Genomic DNA, 16996 nt, shown 5'->3' with positions numbered 1-16996 from the left:
GCCATTGCACTCCGGTTGTGCTGACCCCTGCGAATGCGAATTCCCCAAATGTGGGAATCTCGACTGCATAACTTATGGTAGTGGGGGACTGTGTTCGTGCTCTCCCCTGAATTTTTTGGGGTTAGAGAGTCGGACTCATAACTCAAAGGTTGTGGGTTCGAGTCTCGTACTGGCAGGGATTGTAGGGGGGGGGGGGAATGTACAGCGCTCTCTCCCACCTTCAATACCACGACTGAGGTGCCCTTGAGCAAGGCACCGAACCCCCAACTGCTCCCCGGGTGCCGCAGCAAAAAAAAAAAAAAGGCTGCCCACTGCTCCGGGTATGTGTTCACGGTGTGTGTGTGTGTTCACTGCTGTGTGTGTGCACTTTGGATGGGATAAATGCAGAGCACTAATTCCTAGTATGGGTCACCACCATACTTGGCCACGTCATTTCACTTAAGTTCAAACAATGGAATCCTGATTATTTCGCATCATGAAAAAGAAGCATATAACAGGCCCAGTGCCATTAGTTTTCTTTGTTGTTTTGATTAGTCTTTTAGCGTATTAGCTTTTATTTTCTAGTTGTTTTTAATGCACTTTTTGTGGCTAGATTAGAGTTTCTCTCGAGTAAACGAATCTCACCTAACTCGTGTGGCAGCTCGTGACACAAAACAGCCAGCGACGTCGCCAGTCCTGAACGCCACGACACTGAGAACGCAGCACCCATGGCCAGACCGTCCGCAAAGTTATGAATCCCGTCACCAATGGTGATCATAAACGGCAGCAGACGCTTCTCTGAGAGACATGAGAAAGATACACACTACTGTTCAAAATCAGAAATCACATTATTCAATTACAAAAATCACCTGCAGACGAAACGGAGCGATGAAACTAAAAATAATCCTGCAAAATGAAATGAGATATATATACACACGTGTGTGTGCGTCACCATTTAAATTTTATAATTTCATTTAATACTTTTATATTTTATAATACTTATATAATAATCGTATACAATCTAAATACATATTAATTACATATACAGTGGGGAAAAAAAGTATTTAGTCAGCCACCAATTGTGCAAGTTCTCCCACTTAAAAAGATGAGAGAGGCCTGTAATTTTCATCATAGGTATACCTCAACTATGAGAGACAAAATGAGAAAAAAAAATCCAGAAAATCACATTGTAGGATTTTTAAAGAATTTATTTGCAAATTATGGTGGAAAATAAGTATTGGGTCAATAACAAAATTTAATCTCAATACTTTGTTATATACCCTTTGGTGGCAATGACAGAGGTCAAACGTTTTCTGTAAGTCTTCACAAGGTTGTCACACACTGTTGCTGGTATTTTGGCCCATTCCTCCATGCAGATCTCATATAGAGCAGTAATGTTTTGGGGATGTCGCTGGGCAACATCTCATCTTTTTTCACCTTTTACATTTTTTTTAAATGAGAATCTTGCTTGTCATGAAAATAAACAGCTCTATTCATAAAAACTATAATAGTATCTCAATAATCCTAAAATAACTCTGGTACTTACCATCAGTGTTACATCACCTTTTACAACCTCATAGTGTGTGTAAATGCTACTTTACTAACAGGTCATTTTACTCCCTTAAATGTGTGTCATGTTACATCACAAACATGTCGTTAACTCTAACAGGCGTGTAATTATTTACAGTCATGGCTTAGGTGTGTCTAACGCTGACTCCTGACAGCATTCACTGACCTCGAGTGCTGCTAATCGGCTCCAGGAGGGGCTTCTCGTTGTTTTGCTCATCCACCTAAAATCAGGACAAACTGACAGTGTTACAAAACTGATGATCACAGAGGAAGACTGAGATGAATTCAGTGATATTTCTGCACTGATAAGCTCTGAGTTTGATGGTCAAAAAAAAAGACTAATTATACACAATGCATGATTTATATGCATACTCAGGATTTTTGTCTTGATTGTTCAGTACAAATATCTAAACATATACATACGATTGCAATTGCGAACAAAAAAAATACTGATGTCTGAATTTGATGGTCAAAATAAATCAGACGTTATGGACAAATATTATATACACTGCAAAAAAGAACAATTAAAAAAAAGAGAGAAGTCCACCAATGAAATCCACATTTGTGTGTCTAAACAGGACTAAAGCTAACCTAACCTAGAAAACTAGGTAAAATTGCGTAAATATTAATTCATGAATTAACAATGAACACCAACATTTCTGATTCACGTAGCAATCAAATCTCAGACTATTGTCAGTAAATCCTGCAATGACCTCTTATTTTCAACAATTACTGTCTGGGTTTGTGAAACATGATTTCAACTGACCTCCTCAGGGAACACTAGCTCCGTCCATTTTAGTGTGTCTGTGTAGTGATTTGTAACATAATAACTTCTTCATTCACACAAAGAAGACTTTCTCACCAGCTCGTCCTGTGAGGTGGAGTTGTTGTTTCGCTGTGTTCTCCTGCTCTGGAACATCTGCAGAACTTTGCTGTGGTTATGAGGGTCAGACTCCTGCAGCAAACAGACAACAGAGGTCATTTACAGCAAAGACAGACCCTATCTATATTCGAAAGGATTTTAATAGCATGTATCATTCATCTGATTTGTATGACTTTTTTCAGAGAAATATGGCTTGACAGTATTTTCAGATTTAACTTTTTTGATAAATGTACGGTGTCTGAAGAAATTTGACATCACTCACTCCATCATGATGATGACCATGTCGAGTGATGATGGCGAAGATGGTTTCCATCAGAAAGAAAACATAGATGCCCCCAATGACCACCAGGGGCTTGTAAATATAGTCGAGGTTCTCTTCCTCATGACTGTGTCCTTCTTTATGCGCATGAAGACCTAAGAACTACACAAACACAATCCGTCACAAAGCAATGAAATCTAAAGGAATGGTTCACCCAAAAATGAACATTTGCTTAAAATGTACTCACCCTCAAGCCATCCAAGATATAGGTGAGATTGTTTCTTCATCAGAACAGATTTAGAGTAATTTAGCATTACAGTACTTCACTTGCTCATCAATAGATCCTCTGCAGTGAATGGGTGCCGTCAGAATGAGAGTCCAAACAGTTGATGAAAACATCATAATAATCCACAATTAACATCTTGTGAAGCAAAAGGTTGCATGTTTGTAAGAAACAAATCCATCAAGGCATTTTTTATTTCAAACTTGCTTCCAGCTATCTGTAATATTGGTTTCTCCAGTGAAAAAGTTGTCTCGTCTGAATCAGGGGAGAAAACGGTCCAAAACTGTTCTTAAAAAATATGTCAGAGAATTTTTATGTGAGAGGACAACAGGGGATGAAGTGTTGTTATGGATTATGGTATTTTGGCCAGAGGCGATGGTTTCAGGTTAAAAATCCACAGCTTTTCACAAGACGTTAATTGATGGTCTGGAGTGGTGTGGATTATTGTAATGTTTTTTATCAGCTGTTTGGACTCTCATTCTGACGGCACCCATTCACTGCAGACGATCCATTGGTGAGCAAGTGATGTAATGATAAATATCTCCAAATCTGTTTCAATGCAGAATCAAACTCATCTACAAACTTGGATGACCCAAGGTTGAGTACATTTTCAGCCAATTTACTGTACTCTTACTGTTGTTTATTTCCACTCTGTTGCAATTAAATGAAGACATTTCTAAGCCTTTTTTGCTGGCTGCTAACCATAGGAAGTAGATGCAGAAGAGCGTCACCCGTGAGGGATCCTACAGCCAGACTGATGCACAACTGGATGCACATCTGAAACACTTGCGTGCACCTGGAGAACAGCAGCACCACGATCCCAACCATAGCCATCAGACAGACGATAATGTTGGCGAGAGTGGCATATCCATATCCTGGGCACAAAGGGCTTATTCAGTGATTGTATAAAGAGATCACTATATCACAGGTATGCTGTCGTTCAGACTGGTTTTTGTAAACAGCTACAGGTCATTCAGACGGAATGCCAGCTTTGTTCTTCTCCAGGAAGAGATGGTTACTAAAATAATCAGTCACAGTGTTTGGGAATTTTTCTAGATCTCCTTATTCTGTTGAGGCCAGCAGATTGATCAATGACCAGCATAGACCAATAATTACCTTGCACAGACGTCTTTGTTCCCTTTGTTCAAGTGAAACCATATTTAATATACATTTTTTCTGTTTTAAGGTTTTGAGTAAATATTTCATGTTCATTCACTTTCTGTAATTTTGAATATTTTACATAAACATATACACACAAAACACCAGTACTAATGTATATTGATGTTTGTCACTCTCATCAAATTAAAATGGCTTTACATTATTAAAAAATACATACTGCAGTTCATAACATTTTCCATCAGGTCAACTACTGCCATAGCAAAAAAACGGATTGAAAAAATCTTGTTGTGCTAATTACTGTAGTTCAAATTATATATGTTTATAGCAGCTACCAGTTGAATGGCACAGACATTTGCAGATTGCACCTTTTGGTTTGTTACTGCTCAATAGTTTAGACTATGTTTCTGGACTTTGTCAATATTCACAAGTCTAGCTATGCAACTCGGACTAATTGTTGTCTGATGGTGTAAACAGAGGTCACTCACTCTCAGCGGTGCTCAGAGAATCAGGGGTCATGTGGGTGAATGTGATCTCAGAACAGCTTCCACTGAGGATCAGCTGAATCAGAGCAGGACTGAGCTGTGTGAACTGATCTCTGGTCAGCGAAGAAGAGTTCAGCTGGTAGATCCTCAGAAGGTCTTCAGCACTAAAACACATCTGCAGGCAAAACAACCAGAAACAATCCGAGACATGCATACATTAAAATGGATTATTTGGCTTTACTTACTTTCTTTGCTCTGACATGCATGCATGCATTAGTGTGCACTATTATTAGTTGCATGGATGTTAAATGACAGGCTTTTTTTTTTTTAGACAGCTTAATTTTACTCCGATTATCATTACAGACAGATTGCATGGTCTCAGATTGCACCGTATATCACAACATACATCCATCAAGACATCTAAACATCAATTATTAAGGTTGATATGTCATGTTACAGGTCTCAAAATAATTTATTGCCCATCTGACTGATTGTTCTCTTCATCAAACTCTAAATGATTCGATTTCTGCAGCATGCATTGATTTCTCATGATGCCCCAAGCAAACATTGCTGTATCTTGCCGTGTCCCAGTTGCTGTTGCTATGGTGATCTTCCTGATGACTTTGTCTGGGGGTCGGTCCGCTGCGGTGGGCTTCATCCTCAGTGTGGGCATAATCATGGTCGTGTTCCTCTCCGCCCAAGTTTAGTGCCTTCAGAAGCTCTTCAAAATCTGAGTAACAATGGCATTAAAAATAGAGTGCAAATTTTCAGCGTCAAACAAAATACTGTGCTTAATGCTTCATTTCAGAAAACACTAAAGAACATGAACAAGTATGAAAAACATTAAGCTGCAGCCAAAAGGATTTTTTAAAGTTCTATATTAACCGTTTGTGCAAGAAAAGCCAAGGTTATGTGGTCGACTCCCAGTTCAGATGCCTGAACTGATACAATTTTTACTTTGAATGCAATGGAAAATGCTTTGAATAAAGCATCTGTCAAATGCATAAATATATCATAAGAAACCTACACATAAAAATTATTTTCTTACTCAGTATTTTGTCTTGTTGTCCAGGGCAAATATCTTTCTTTATTGGATATTGTTCTTGTTTTAAGCATAAACCCCCTTAATTTTTACTTTTTTTTTTCTTTCAGAAAACAAGACCGGATTGTCTTAAGTCAGTTTCCATCTCATGTAAATGCATTTTGACTTAAGTATGTTTAGATATTTGTAATGGAAAACAAGACAAAAATATTTTTTACAGTGTAAACACTCATCTAAAGAAACTATATTTTCACAGATTTAATGTGTAAAAATGAAAACATTTAAAATGAATGGGATCTAAAACAAACAAAAAAGTAATTTAAAATAAACATTAACTGAAATTAAATTCAAATCAAACTATTAATAAAACTATAATATTCTACAAATTATACTAAAATAACACTGGACCTGAGACTAAAAACTTGCCAACTTTTATTGGTGTGACATTATTTATTCAGATAACATCATCAGGATTATCAAAACAGTCATACCATGAAGTGTAAGATTATCAGAGGCAAAATGGCTGAAGATGTAATCCAGAAAGTACTCTTGCTCAGGAAGGACAAGTGATCTCATACAGTCTCCACGCAAAGCATGATAGAGGATATTTGCAAAAACAGCATCCAGCTCTAAGTGATGATCACCACTCTCTTCCAGGATGTCTCTTAGTGAAAGACAGGACTGAAAATGTGCACAAACAAATTATAAGGTCTGTGTCTTAACGTGTATCACGTCCATGTTACTTATACATAGAATGGTGCTGAATGATTAGCACTTTTAGTTTAATCCTAAATTGCAGTTACTGACCTCATGTGTGTCTGGCTGATAGTATGTTTCCATCTCATCCAACAGCTGCTCCAAACCCTCATATTCTGTGGCACTGATCTCATTAAGACTGCTGGTGGTGTTGTCGTGGCCTAAGATAATTTGGATGAAGTGATGGGTCTCCTTACCCCAGCGGCCCTCCCGTATGGCCCTACAGGTCTCCAGCGGAGAGCTCAGGAACAGACAGCATCCAGGGGCCACTGTGAAGAAATCCTCCATCTGTAGCCCCTGTGAGCTGCTGTAATTACTCAACAACTGGTGCAGATGTTCAACAGACAGGCACTATATACAGGAGAGAAAGAGAGTGATTTCAAGATTTCTGTGTAATGATGGAGACTGAAACTGGAACACATTTGCAGTTAAAGTTTGTGCAGTTTCATTTGGCTTTCACAAATGTGAAACAGATACCTGATGATGAAGAAGTCATGAGATGTCACATAAAATAGGGTGACCATACATGCCATTTTCCCAGGACGCGTCCTGGCCAGGATTTCTATATTGCCTAAAATATCTAGGTTTTGGCTAGACATCAAAATACCTCGAGAGCATTTTGAAAGCATAAGGAACCGTCTGTATGGTATTTTGATGTCATACACCGATCGGTCTGCACACGCAAACAAAGCCAAAACTTAGATATTTTAGGCAATATAGAAATCCTGGCCAGGACGCGTCCTGGGAAAATGGCACGTATGGTCACCCTAACATAAAATGTGTTTTGCTGGTGTAGAGACAACTCTTAATGATCCTTAAAAAGGCTTAATTTTCTTTTCTTTAAAAAAAAAAACAATTTTATAAAACAATTTTTAAAATATGAGCTGGTAATGTTCTTGGCACACTGTATGGGATGCTCTCTTCTTCATAACAGATCTAATATAATGTCATTTTTTCATTTTTCCTAATAAATAAATAAATAAATATGTCTGTATGTCATTAAAACATCACTTATCACTTATATACACACACACACAAAGTAAAGTACCTTTCCACACGACACACCGGAGCACTGCACGCGGTTCTCCAGCAGTTCAAACACCGAGAGAAGCGCATCCTCCGTGAGGAACTCTTCGCCTGGAGACACTAAATCCACAATTTTTGCGTAAATGTCCTTTTTACCGCCACGCGCGCCTGTAAACAGACTGAGGCAGGTCACACAGAGAAATACAACTCCTCTAGTCTCCATGGTGTGTGTTTTGTCCTTAACCTTCAGAGTTCCTCACACAAGTGATGGTGTACCTGTTGAGGTAATAATGCTCCTGTTGTCACACTGAACGCTGATTGGTCAACAGAAACTCCTCTCATCTGCACAGAGGGCTTCGAGTCATTGAAACATTTTTGTTTGTTTGTTTGTTTTGAGCAGTTTGTCACTTTTAAGTTAACAGATCATTAGGATCAGAGTGATTTTAAGTTTAAAGCAAATGTTTGTTTTAAATACCTTTAAGGGGCCACATTTAGATCAACTTTCTTCTATTAAAATACAAGTCATATAAAATAAAAATACTTTCATTTGGTGTTTTTTTATTATATCTATGCATGACGTCCTCATATTTTAATTGTAGTTATTCTTTGCGCTTGCTCTCTCTCCAGTTATTTCAATCTAGATTTTGTTCAATATGTATATGTCGCCCCCTGAATAAAAATGCTATATTTTGATCTGGTTGGATATTTATTTTGTATGCTTTTTAAAATTAATAATGAACGTTACATATTATGCTGGAGGTGCCAGAACATACATGTTCAGCTATTTTCAATGGTATATGCCACAATCAACTAGCAAAGGATGCCACTAGAAACCATACGTGCTACTAAACACAGCGAAATCTGTGAATAAAGATGCCATGCCACTTCAGGGCGCAAGCCTTTGAATCGTATCTAATCGTACAGGGATATGATTGGATAGCTGAATGAGTGGGCGGGGTTTATACAGTTGCACGGGCTCACTAAGCCCTTCATGTAATATTCTGCCAAGCCTACTTTGCTCGGTGGATAGATGTCATGATGTGTATGCTCGTCTTTAAATCACGACATTTTAAGATATGACTATCCATCCATCTATCTATCTATCTATCTATCTATCTATCTATCTATCTATCTATCTATCTATCTATCTATCTATCTATCTATCTATCTATCTATCTAAAAATACCTCAGAACCATAAAATATATTATGCTTTTATTAGTTTTTTTCCCAATTAATATCAGTTTATTTGTTTTTAATTTATGCAATTTTACTTTGTTAATTATACTTATCTATATCTACTGTTTATCTATTATCTATCTACAGAATAACACCACCAACATTGGAGATTTTGTTGCCCCAGAACCTGATGTCATCATTGTAGGGGCCGGTGTTTTGGGCTCCTCGCTGTCAGCGGTTCTTGGGCGAGATGGACGCATGGTTACAGTGATTGAGAGGAGTCTTAGAGAGCCTGACAGAATAATGGGTGAACTGCTGCGGCCTGCTGGATATCATGCCCTCAAATAATTAAACCTGGAAAGTGAGTTTCTTTTTGTTTTTTCAGTTTTCATTGCTAGTTATAATGACATCTGACCTATAATACATATTTCTTGTAGAGTCAGTTGAAGGGTTGGATGCACACATTGTGAATGGGTATACAGTGGGTACGGAAAGTATTCAGACCCCCTTACATTTTTCACTCTTTGTTATATTGCAGCCATTTGCTAAAATCATTTAAGTTAATTTTTTTCCTCATTAATGTACACACAGCACCCCATATTGACAGAAAAAGAGAATTATTGACATTTTTGCAGATTTATTAAAAAAGAAAAACTGAAATATCACATGGTCCTAAGTATTCAGACCCTTTGCTGTGACACTCATATATTTAACTCAGGTGCTGTCCATTTCTTCTGATCATCCTTGAGATGGTTCTATACTGAAAGTGGGTTGCTTGTGGAGATTCCTTACTCACAAGACCAGACTCAGTGTGGCCGAGCTTTCCACCACGGTCGCTTTATCATGGGTCTGCGAAGAGCTGCGTTAGCAAAGCCAAAGTAAGGTCAACATAGCAAGTGTCTTGCATGTTTAAAATATTGCTAAGTTTTTTAAATAACATATTTACCTGGTGTTTGTTGAGTGTGCGGTTCATTGAAGGCACAGTAACATACCTTGACACAGGCGTCCAATACAAGGACAAACATTCTGGGAAAGTACAGGTTAGTCAAAGACCACATCCATCCATCCATCTCTTTATTATCTAGTTTGATAATACAGTCCTGAATATAAAAAACAAACAAAATTTAGCTGATTTGTAAAAAAGGACTAATATTACCTAATTTGATTATACGGAGTTCAAAAATATCAAAAACTTTCCATAATGTATAGTCTTTTCAAAAAAATAAGAATGACGCTTTCTCAAATTGTATTTATGTATGAGCTGTAATGTACTTATCAACATAACAAAAGCAGTCAAATGTCAAAAGTTTTAATGACAAACTGAGGTATTATAATGTATCATTTAATTTACAATTTACAAACAAAGTGGAAATCGTGATTAGGCTTAAAATAATGTTTTCAGCATCATTCATAATTGTGAAAATCAGCTGAGAATTTAACATAGTTGTAAGCTAGCTCAGACAAAGACAGGAATTGTGAATTTGGCAGTTTTTCTGGTGGTAAAGGGATAATACAAGACTTTTTTACCTTACAAATGGTTGCCGAAAGCAAAAATGCTATTTTAAAAGAAAGTGTGACGTGGAAGAGCAAAGCAGGCACTATTTTTGGAATCAGCAAACGAGTATTGGGCTTTGTTCAGCAAATATGATGCAGGACGGTGTAATAGGTCCAAACATTTTCATAATATGTCAAAAATATTGTATGTTAACCAGTGATAACCTTGGGTAACTTCAAAAGCATAGCTTTAGGAATAAGCAAAAAATGGTTAAATAATGATTACATTTATGTAGCCTAACTACTATTTAACCTGAACTATCCTTTTATGTTTACTTATATTAATGATCAACCATAAAACTAAAGTTTCAGTCCATGAGCTAATATAAAAATGTCATCAGATTAATATGGGTCATACTTTTTTTTTTTTTAGCAAATTTACTTTGGTTTGTTGTGCCTGCATGATAGATCAATTCAAGAGGCCGTTTTTGTTGGCTGTACAAAATCCATACCAGCAAGTTTCCTGCCCTCATCACCTGTCAATAAACCAGGTAACTGCTCAATATAGAAACAGCATGTTAGAGTTGTAGCAGTGGCAGTTTCTTGAATTATAGTACATAGTAATACATAGTAGCCTATAGTAATTATAAAGAAGCTTTATTGTTGTTGTTAGTCATTTAAACAAGTACTGTAATGTTTTATGTCATAGACTTTGATAAAGTCTTAGAACCAAATTATTTGAAAATAGGTCTAACTTATCCTCTATGCCAGGAGTTTTCTTCCTGGAGATGCTTATAGCATGAGGCATCCTTTAACTGGCGGAGAGATGAGCATAGCACTCAATAATGTCAGGTTTTGGAGGAGTCTGCATCAGAATATTCTGGATCTCAGTGACAACGTGGCCTTGTTGCAGGTTAAACTCCTAGGGGTTTATTCAAATGAATAGAATTAATACATATTTAAACATTTGTTATTTTCAGAACTGAATATGTGCTCCAGTGCACTTCTATTAGAGTCAGTGATGAAATGCTTTGTAATGACAATACGTGAAAACGCTATTATTTGATCCCTTCCATAAGCTAAACAGAAATTCCATTTGGAGCTGGATGTTCTCGCACAGGCGCTGTATGAGTTGTAGACAGTAAGTATCTGCTTCTGGCTTTTGGAATTAAAACAGAGTTAATACAAGGTAATATTTTCAAAATCTTGTGTTAAAAGGTGATTGGGAAAACTTCCACTAGAGGGAACTCTCTACCACAAGCCAAACGTTCATCATCAGAGACTGGCCTCTAATGCAGGGCTGTACAAACTTAGTCCTGGAGGGCCGGTGTCCTGCAGAGTTTAGCTCCAACTTGCCTCAACACACCTGACTGGAAGTTTCTATGCCTAGTAAGAGCTTGATTAGCTCATGTTCAGGTGTGTTTAATTAGGGTTGGAGCTAAACTCTGCAGGACACCGGCCCTCCAGGACCGAGTTTGGACAACCCTGCTCTAATGTAATGGACCGCTGTACACTGAATAGAACCATTAAAGCCATAAACACTTGCAGATTATGTTAATATACATTATCAGACCATTTGAATCATTGCAAATGATCATGTTAAATATTAGATCTTAGAAGAGCCTGCTTGTGTTATTTTCAATTTGGAGGGGAGTGTGTCTCTGGAGCAGTTGGACTGCTTTCTATGTAGGTTCAGACTTCATCAGACATGTAGTTCTAAATCTACATAATTATTGTCTGCATACTACATCTAACATCTATGTCGAAGACCAGGCTGAACCCCCGCCCCATGACACTGATTGGTCACTTCTTTGGCGTTGTATTGTACGCGGTGTACTTAAAAGTCAAGGCAAAGGTAAGACAGGACAAAGCAGGAGTGCTGCTGAGGAGCATGGAAATTCTTTATCGTGCATGTGCGGTCATATTCCCTCTCATATATTTTTTAATTTAAATACCTCTTTTATGGATTTTTTTAGGCCTTTGAAGTACTGTTAACTAATTGCCTTTTTGTATCACACATCACAAGACCAAAAATGTGTATACTTTTTACTAAAACTGTACTGTATTTGCATTTCAGATTTTTTATTAGCTTTTACAGAATCCACATAAGTTTCTTTTAAGTTTGGTTTCCATGATGGTGGAATTATGGTTTTAGTGGCCTGAAGATTGTAACAAATTCTGCCCTACACAACGCTGTAACATTTTGTGAAAAATGGGTCTCTTAGACTATGATCTGTGCTGACAAAGGGGTCCGAGAAAATTGAATGTGAAAATTAATATTCAATCAATCTTTGAGGAAAATAAAGCATATTCAGTTCAGTTCCAGTGGTGGCATATTTACTGGTTTTGGCCTTTGTAGGGAAGCATTGTTTATCCAGTTTTCAAAGTTCTCCAAGATTAAAGGAATAGTACAGTTTGATGAAAATTTACTCACCCTCTGCCATCCAAGACATAATTTGTTACTTCATCAGAACAGATTTGGAGAAATCTAGCATTACATCACTTGCTAACCAATAGATCATCTGCAGTGAATGGGTGCCGTCAGAATGAGAGAACAAACAGCTGATAAAAACATCACAAAAATCCACAAGTAATGATGAACTTATGAAGTAAAAGACTACATGTTTGTAAGAAACAAATTCACCATGAACACATTTTAGCTTTAAACCATCACTTCCATAATCTATAATAACAGTTCCTCCAATGAAAAAGTTCATCCCCTGTTGTCCTCTTAAATAAAAACAAAAGGATTTGTTTCTTACAAACACGCAGCTTTATCAGTAGTACAGCGATGCATGAAGCACTGCTCACACAAATCACTTTCAAACCAAGCAGCTGTCTATTGGTCAACACTGTGAATTCTCATGGATTCCTATTTAAAATAGATTCTGCATGTAGAATTTTGCAGTAAATGTGACCATACTTGAAGGCGAAATTGTGCGGGCAAAGAGGTTTATTGTCAATATTGCACAAAATGCTCAAAAGCGCCACTCACACAGAGGTCATCTTCAAGTCAAACATCTTTGTTTGTCAACATGGTGAATTTGAAAGAGCATTTGAAGCCTGATGCGAAATCTGCATATAAGAAATTCTCAATTGCATGGATTCCTATTGAAACTGGATTTTGCATGTAATTCAAATGAGACTGCACCTTTACTTTCTGAGGCCCAAAATTTTTGTATGCGTTTTTCGTTTTTGTCATCCTTTCCTATCAAAATGCTTGCTATTGATGCAAAAAAAAACAAAATTGGACCCGATCCGAATTTTTTTTTTTTATGACGGACGAAAATTTCGGAGGCAGTGTATAAACGTGATTGACAATGTGAGGTTGTATTTATTTTTTAATGTGCGAAAATTTTGGACAAGACTTTCGGACAAAACCACCAAAACACCATTATTACATAGATTTTATTGTGATTAATACATTGACACATAATCTGTCAGGGATCTTCAAGAGGATTAATGACATTTCTTTGAGCTTCAAATACTGGAAGACCAGGAATGTGCAGTTTGGCCCCAGAAGGGTGTTCGAGTCCTTCGGCTCTATGATCCCACAAACTCTGCAGGACACCGGCCCTCCAGGACCGAGTTTGGACAACCCTGCTCTAATGTAATGGACCGCTGTACACTGAATAGAACCATTAAAGCCATAAACACTTGCAGATTATGTTAATATACATTGTCAGACCATTTGAATCATTACAAATGATCATGTTAAATATTAGATCTTAGAAGAGCCTGCTTGTGTTATTTTCAATTTGGAGGGGAGTGTGTCTCTGGAGCAGTTGGACTGCTTTCTATGTAGGTTCAGACTTCATCAGACATGTAGTTCTAAATCTACATAATTATTGTCTGCATACTACATCTAACATCTATGTCGAACACCAGGCTGAACCCCCGCCCCATGACACTGATTGGTCACTTCTTTGGCGTTGTATTGTATGCGGTGTACTTAAAAGTCAAGGCAAAGGTAAGACAGGACAAAGCAGGAGTGCTGCTGAGGAGCATGGAAATTCTTTATCGTGCATGTGCGGTCATATTCCCTCTCATATTTTTTTTAATTTAAATACCTCTTTTATGGATTTTTTTAGGCCTTTGAAGTACTGTTAACTAATTGCCTTTTTGTATCACACATCACAAGACCAAAAATGTGTATACTTTTTACTAAAACTGTACTGTATTTGCATTTCAGATTTTTTATTAGCTTTTACAGAATCCACATAAGTTTCTTTTAAGTTTGGTTTCCATGATGGTGGAATTATGGTTTTAGTGGCCTGAAGATTGTAACAAATTCTGCCCTACACAACGCTGTAACATTTTGTGAAAAATGGGTCTCTTAGACTATGATCTGTGCTGACAAAGGGGTCCGAGAAAATTGAATGTGAAAATTAATATTCAATCAATCTTTGAGGAAAATAAAGCATATTCAGTTCAGTTCCAGTGGTGGCATATTTACTGGTTTTGGCCTTTGTAGGGAAGCATTGTTTATCCAGTTTTCAAAGTTCTCCAAGATTAAAGGAATAGTACAGTTTGATGAAAATTTACTCACCCTCTGCCATCCAAGACATAATTTGTTACTTCATCAGAACAGATTTGGAGAAATCTAGCATTACATCACTTGCTAACCAATAGATCATCTGCAGTGAATGGGTGCCGTCAGAATGAGAGAACAAACAGCTGATAAAAACATCACAAAAATCCACAAGTAATGATGAACTTATGAAGTAAAAGACTACATGTTGAAGACCAGGCTGAACCCCCGCCCCATGACACTGATTGGTCACTTCTTTGGCGTTGTATTGTACGCGGTGTACTTAAAAGTCAAGGCAAAGGTAAGACAGGACAAAGCAGGAGTGCTGCTGAGGAGCATGGAAATTCTTTATCGTGCATGTGCGGTCATATTCCCTCTCATATATTTTTTAATTTAAATACCTCTTTTATGGATTTTTTTAGGCCTTTGAAGTACTGTTAACTAATTGCCTTTTTGTATCACACATCACAAGACCAAAAATGTGTATACTTTTTACTAAAACTGTACTGTATTTGCATTTCAGATTTTTTATTAGCTTTTACAGAATCCACATAAGTTTCTTTTAAGTTTGGTTTCCATGATGGTGGAATTATGGTTTTAGTGGCCTGAAGATTGTAACAAATTCTGCCCTACACAACGCTGTAACATTTTGTGAAAAATGGGTCTCTTAGACTATGATCTGTGCTGACAAAGGGGTCCGAGAAAATTGAATGTGAAAATTAATATTCAATCAATCTTTGAGGAAAATAAAGCATATTCAGTTCAGTTCCAGTGGTGGCATATTTACTGGTTTTGGCCTTTGTAGGGAAGCATTGTTTATCCAGTTTTCAAAGTTCTCCAAGATTAAAGGAATAGTACAGTTTGATGAAAATTTACTCACCCTCTGCCATCCAAGACATAATTTGTTACTTCATCAGAACAGATTTGGAGAAATCTAGCATTACATCACTTGCTAACCAATAGATCATCTGCAGTGAATGGGTGCCGTCAGAATGAGAGAACAAACAGCTGATAAAAACATCACAAAAATCCACAAGTAATGATGAACTTATGAAGTAAAAGACTACATGTTTGTAAGAAACAAATTCATCATGAACACATTTTAGCTTTAAACCATCACTTCCATAATCTATAATAACAGTTCCTCCAATGAAAAAGTTCATCCCCTGTTGTCCTCTTAAATAAAAACAAAAGGATTTGTTTCTTACAAACACGCAGCTTTATCAGTAGTACAGCGATGCATGAAGCACTGCTCACACAAATCACTTTCAAACCAAGCAGCTGTCTATTGGTCAACACTGTGAATTCTCATGGATTCCTATTTAAAATAGATTCTGCATGTAGAATTTTGCAGTAAATGTGACCATACTTGAAGGCGAAATTGTGCGGGCAAAGAGGTTTATTGTCAATATTGCACAAAATGCTCAAAAGCGCCACTCACACAGAGGTCATCTTCAAGTCAAACATCTTTGTTTGTCAACATGGTGAATTTGAAAGAGCATTTGAAGCCTGATGCGAAATCTGCATATAAGAAATTCTCAATTGCATGGATTCCTATTGAAACTGGATTTTGCATGTAATTCAAATGAGACTGCACCTTTACTTTCTGAGGCCCAAAATTTTTGTATGCGTTTTTCGTTTTTGTCATCCTTTCCTATCAAAATGCTTGCTATTGATGCAAAAAAAAACAAAATTGGACCCGATCCGAATTTTTTTTTTTTATGACGGACGAAAATTTCGGAGGCAGTGTATAAACGTGATTGACAATGTGAGGTTGTATTTATTTTTTAATGTGCGAAAATTTTGGACAAGACTTTCGGACAAAACCACCAAAACACCATTATTACATAGATTTTATTGTGATTAATACATTGACACATAATCTGTCAGGGATCTTCAAGAGGATTAATGACATTTCTTTGAGCTTCAAATACTGGAAGACCAGGAATGTGCAGTTTGGCCCCAGAAGGGTGTTCGAGTCCTTCGGCTCTATGATCCCACGGCATGCAGAGAGCATCAGACCTTCACAGCAAGACGTCTGCTCTGACAACAGACGCGCACAGTTGGGTCAAATGTTTGGGCATGTTTTCAGCTGGCCACAATGGGAAACTGCCATCTCTTGGCTTAAACTTCAAGTCTGAACACTGCTAAAAGAGCCAATTTCCCAACAATTTTCACAGTTTTTTCAACAACTTCTGTGTCGATGTGCCTCTTTGTAAATGTTGCAGTAACAGGCGTTCTCATGATCGCTGACAGCAGTCATCCTTAAGCCCTGGAAACTGGCTCTGGTTGCACCAATCATTTCATCACCCTCGAACGCCCAGGTCACCTTATATACGGTTCCCAGGTTACCGTTGATAAGAATAGTCCGTCTCAAGAGACCGGCTACCTGACGA

The 16996-nt window shown here is 37.4% G+C and overlaps 1 protein-coding gene across 1 annotated transcript in view; it reads right to left on the bottom strand.

Annotated features, from left to right (window-relative positions):
- LOC107589516 (zinc transporter ZIP4-like) overlaps window positions 1-7643 on the bottom strand; it is a 9254-nt gene extending 1611 nt beyond the window's left edge. Inside the window, exons 1-10 of the mRNA XM_016277981.1 lie at window positions 7421-7643; window positions 6424-6723; window positions 6108-6297; window positions 5156-5304; window positions 4578-4749; window positions 3676-3848; window positions 2694-2852; window positions 2411-2503; window positions 1715-1769; window positions 625-777 (exon numbers count right to left, since the gene is read on the bottom strand). Coding sequence (XP_016133467.1) covers window positions 625-777; window positions 1715-1769; window positions 2411-2503; window positions 2694-2852; window positions 3676-3848; window positions 4578-4749; window positions 5156-5304; window positions 6108-6297; window positions 6424-6723; window positions 7421-7621 — 1645 coding nt within the window. The 5' untranslated portion in view covers window positions 7622-7643. The remainder of the gene's footprint in view (window positions 1-624; window positions 778-1714; window positions 1770-2410; window positions 2504-2693; window positions 2853-3675; window positions 3849-4577; window positions 4750-5155; window positions 5305-6107; window positions 6298-6423; window positions 6724-7420) is intronic.
- Between the last annotated feature and the right edge of the window lie 9353 nt (window positions 7644-16996).

Source organism: Sinocyclocheilus grahami, unplaced genomic scaffold (assembly GCF_001515645.1).
Source record: "Sinocyclocheilus grahami isolate Dianchi unplaced genomic scaffold, SAMN03320097.WGS_v1.1 scaffold116.1, whole genome shotgun sequence".
Lineage (NCBI taxonomy): Eukaryota > Metazoa > Chordata > Actinopteri > Cypriniformes > Cyprinidae > Sinocyclocheilus > Sinocyclocheilus grahami.
Note: the sequence above shows the minus strand (reverse complement) of the source record. Positions and strands in the feature narration are given on the sequence as shown.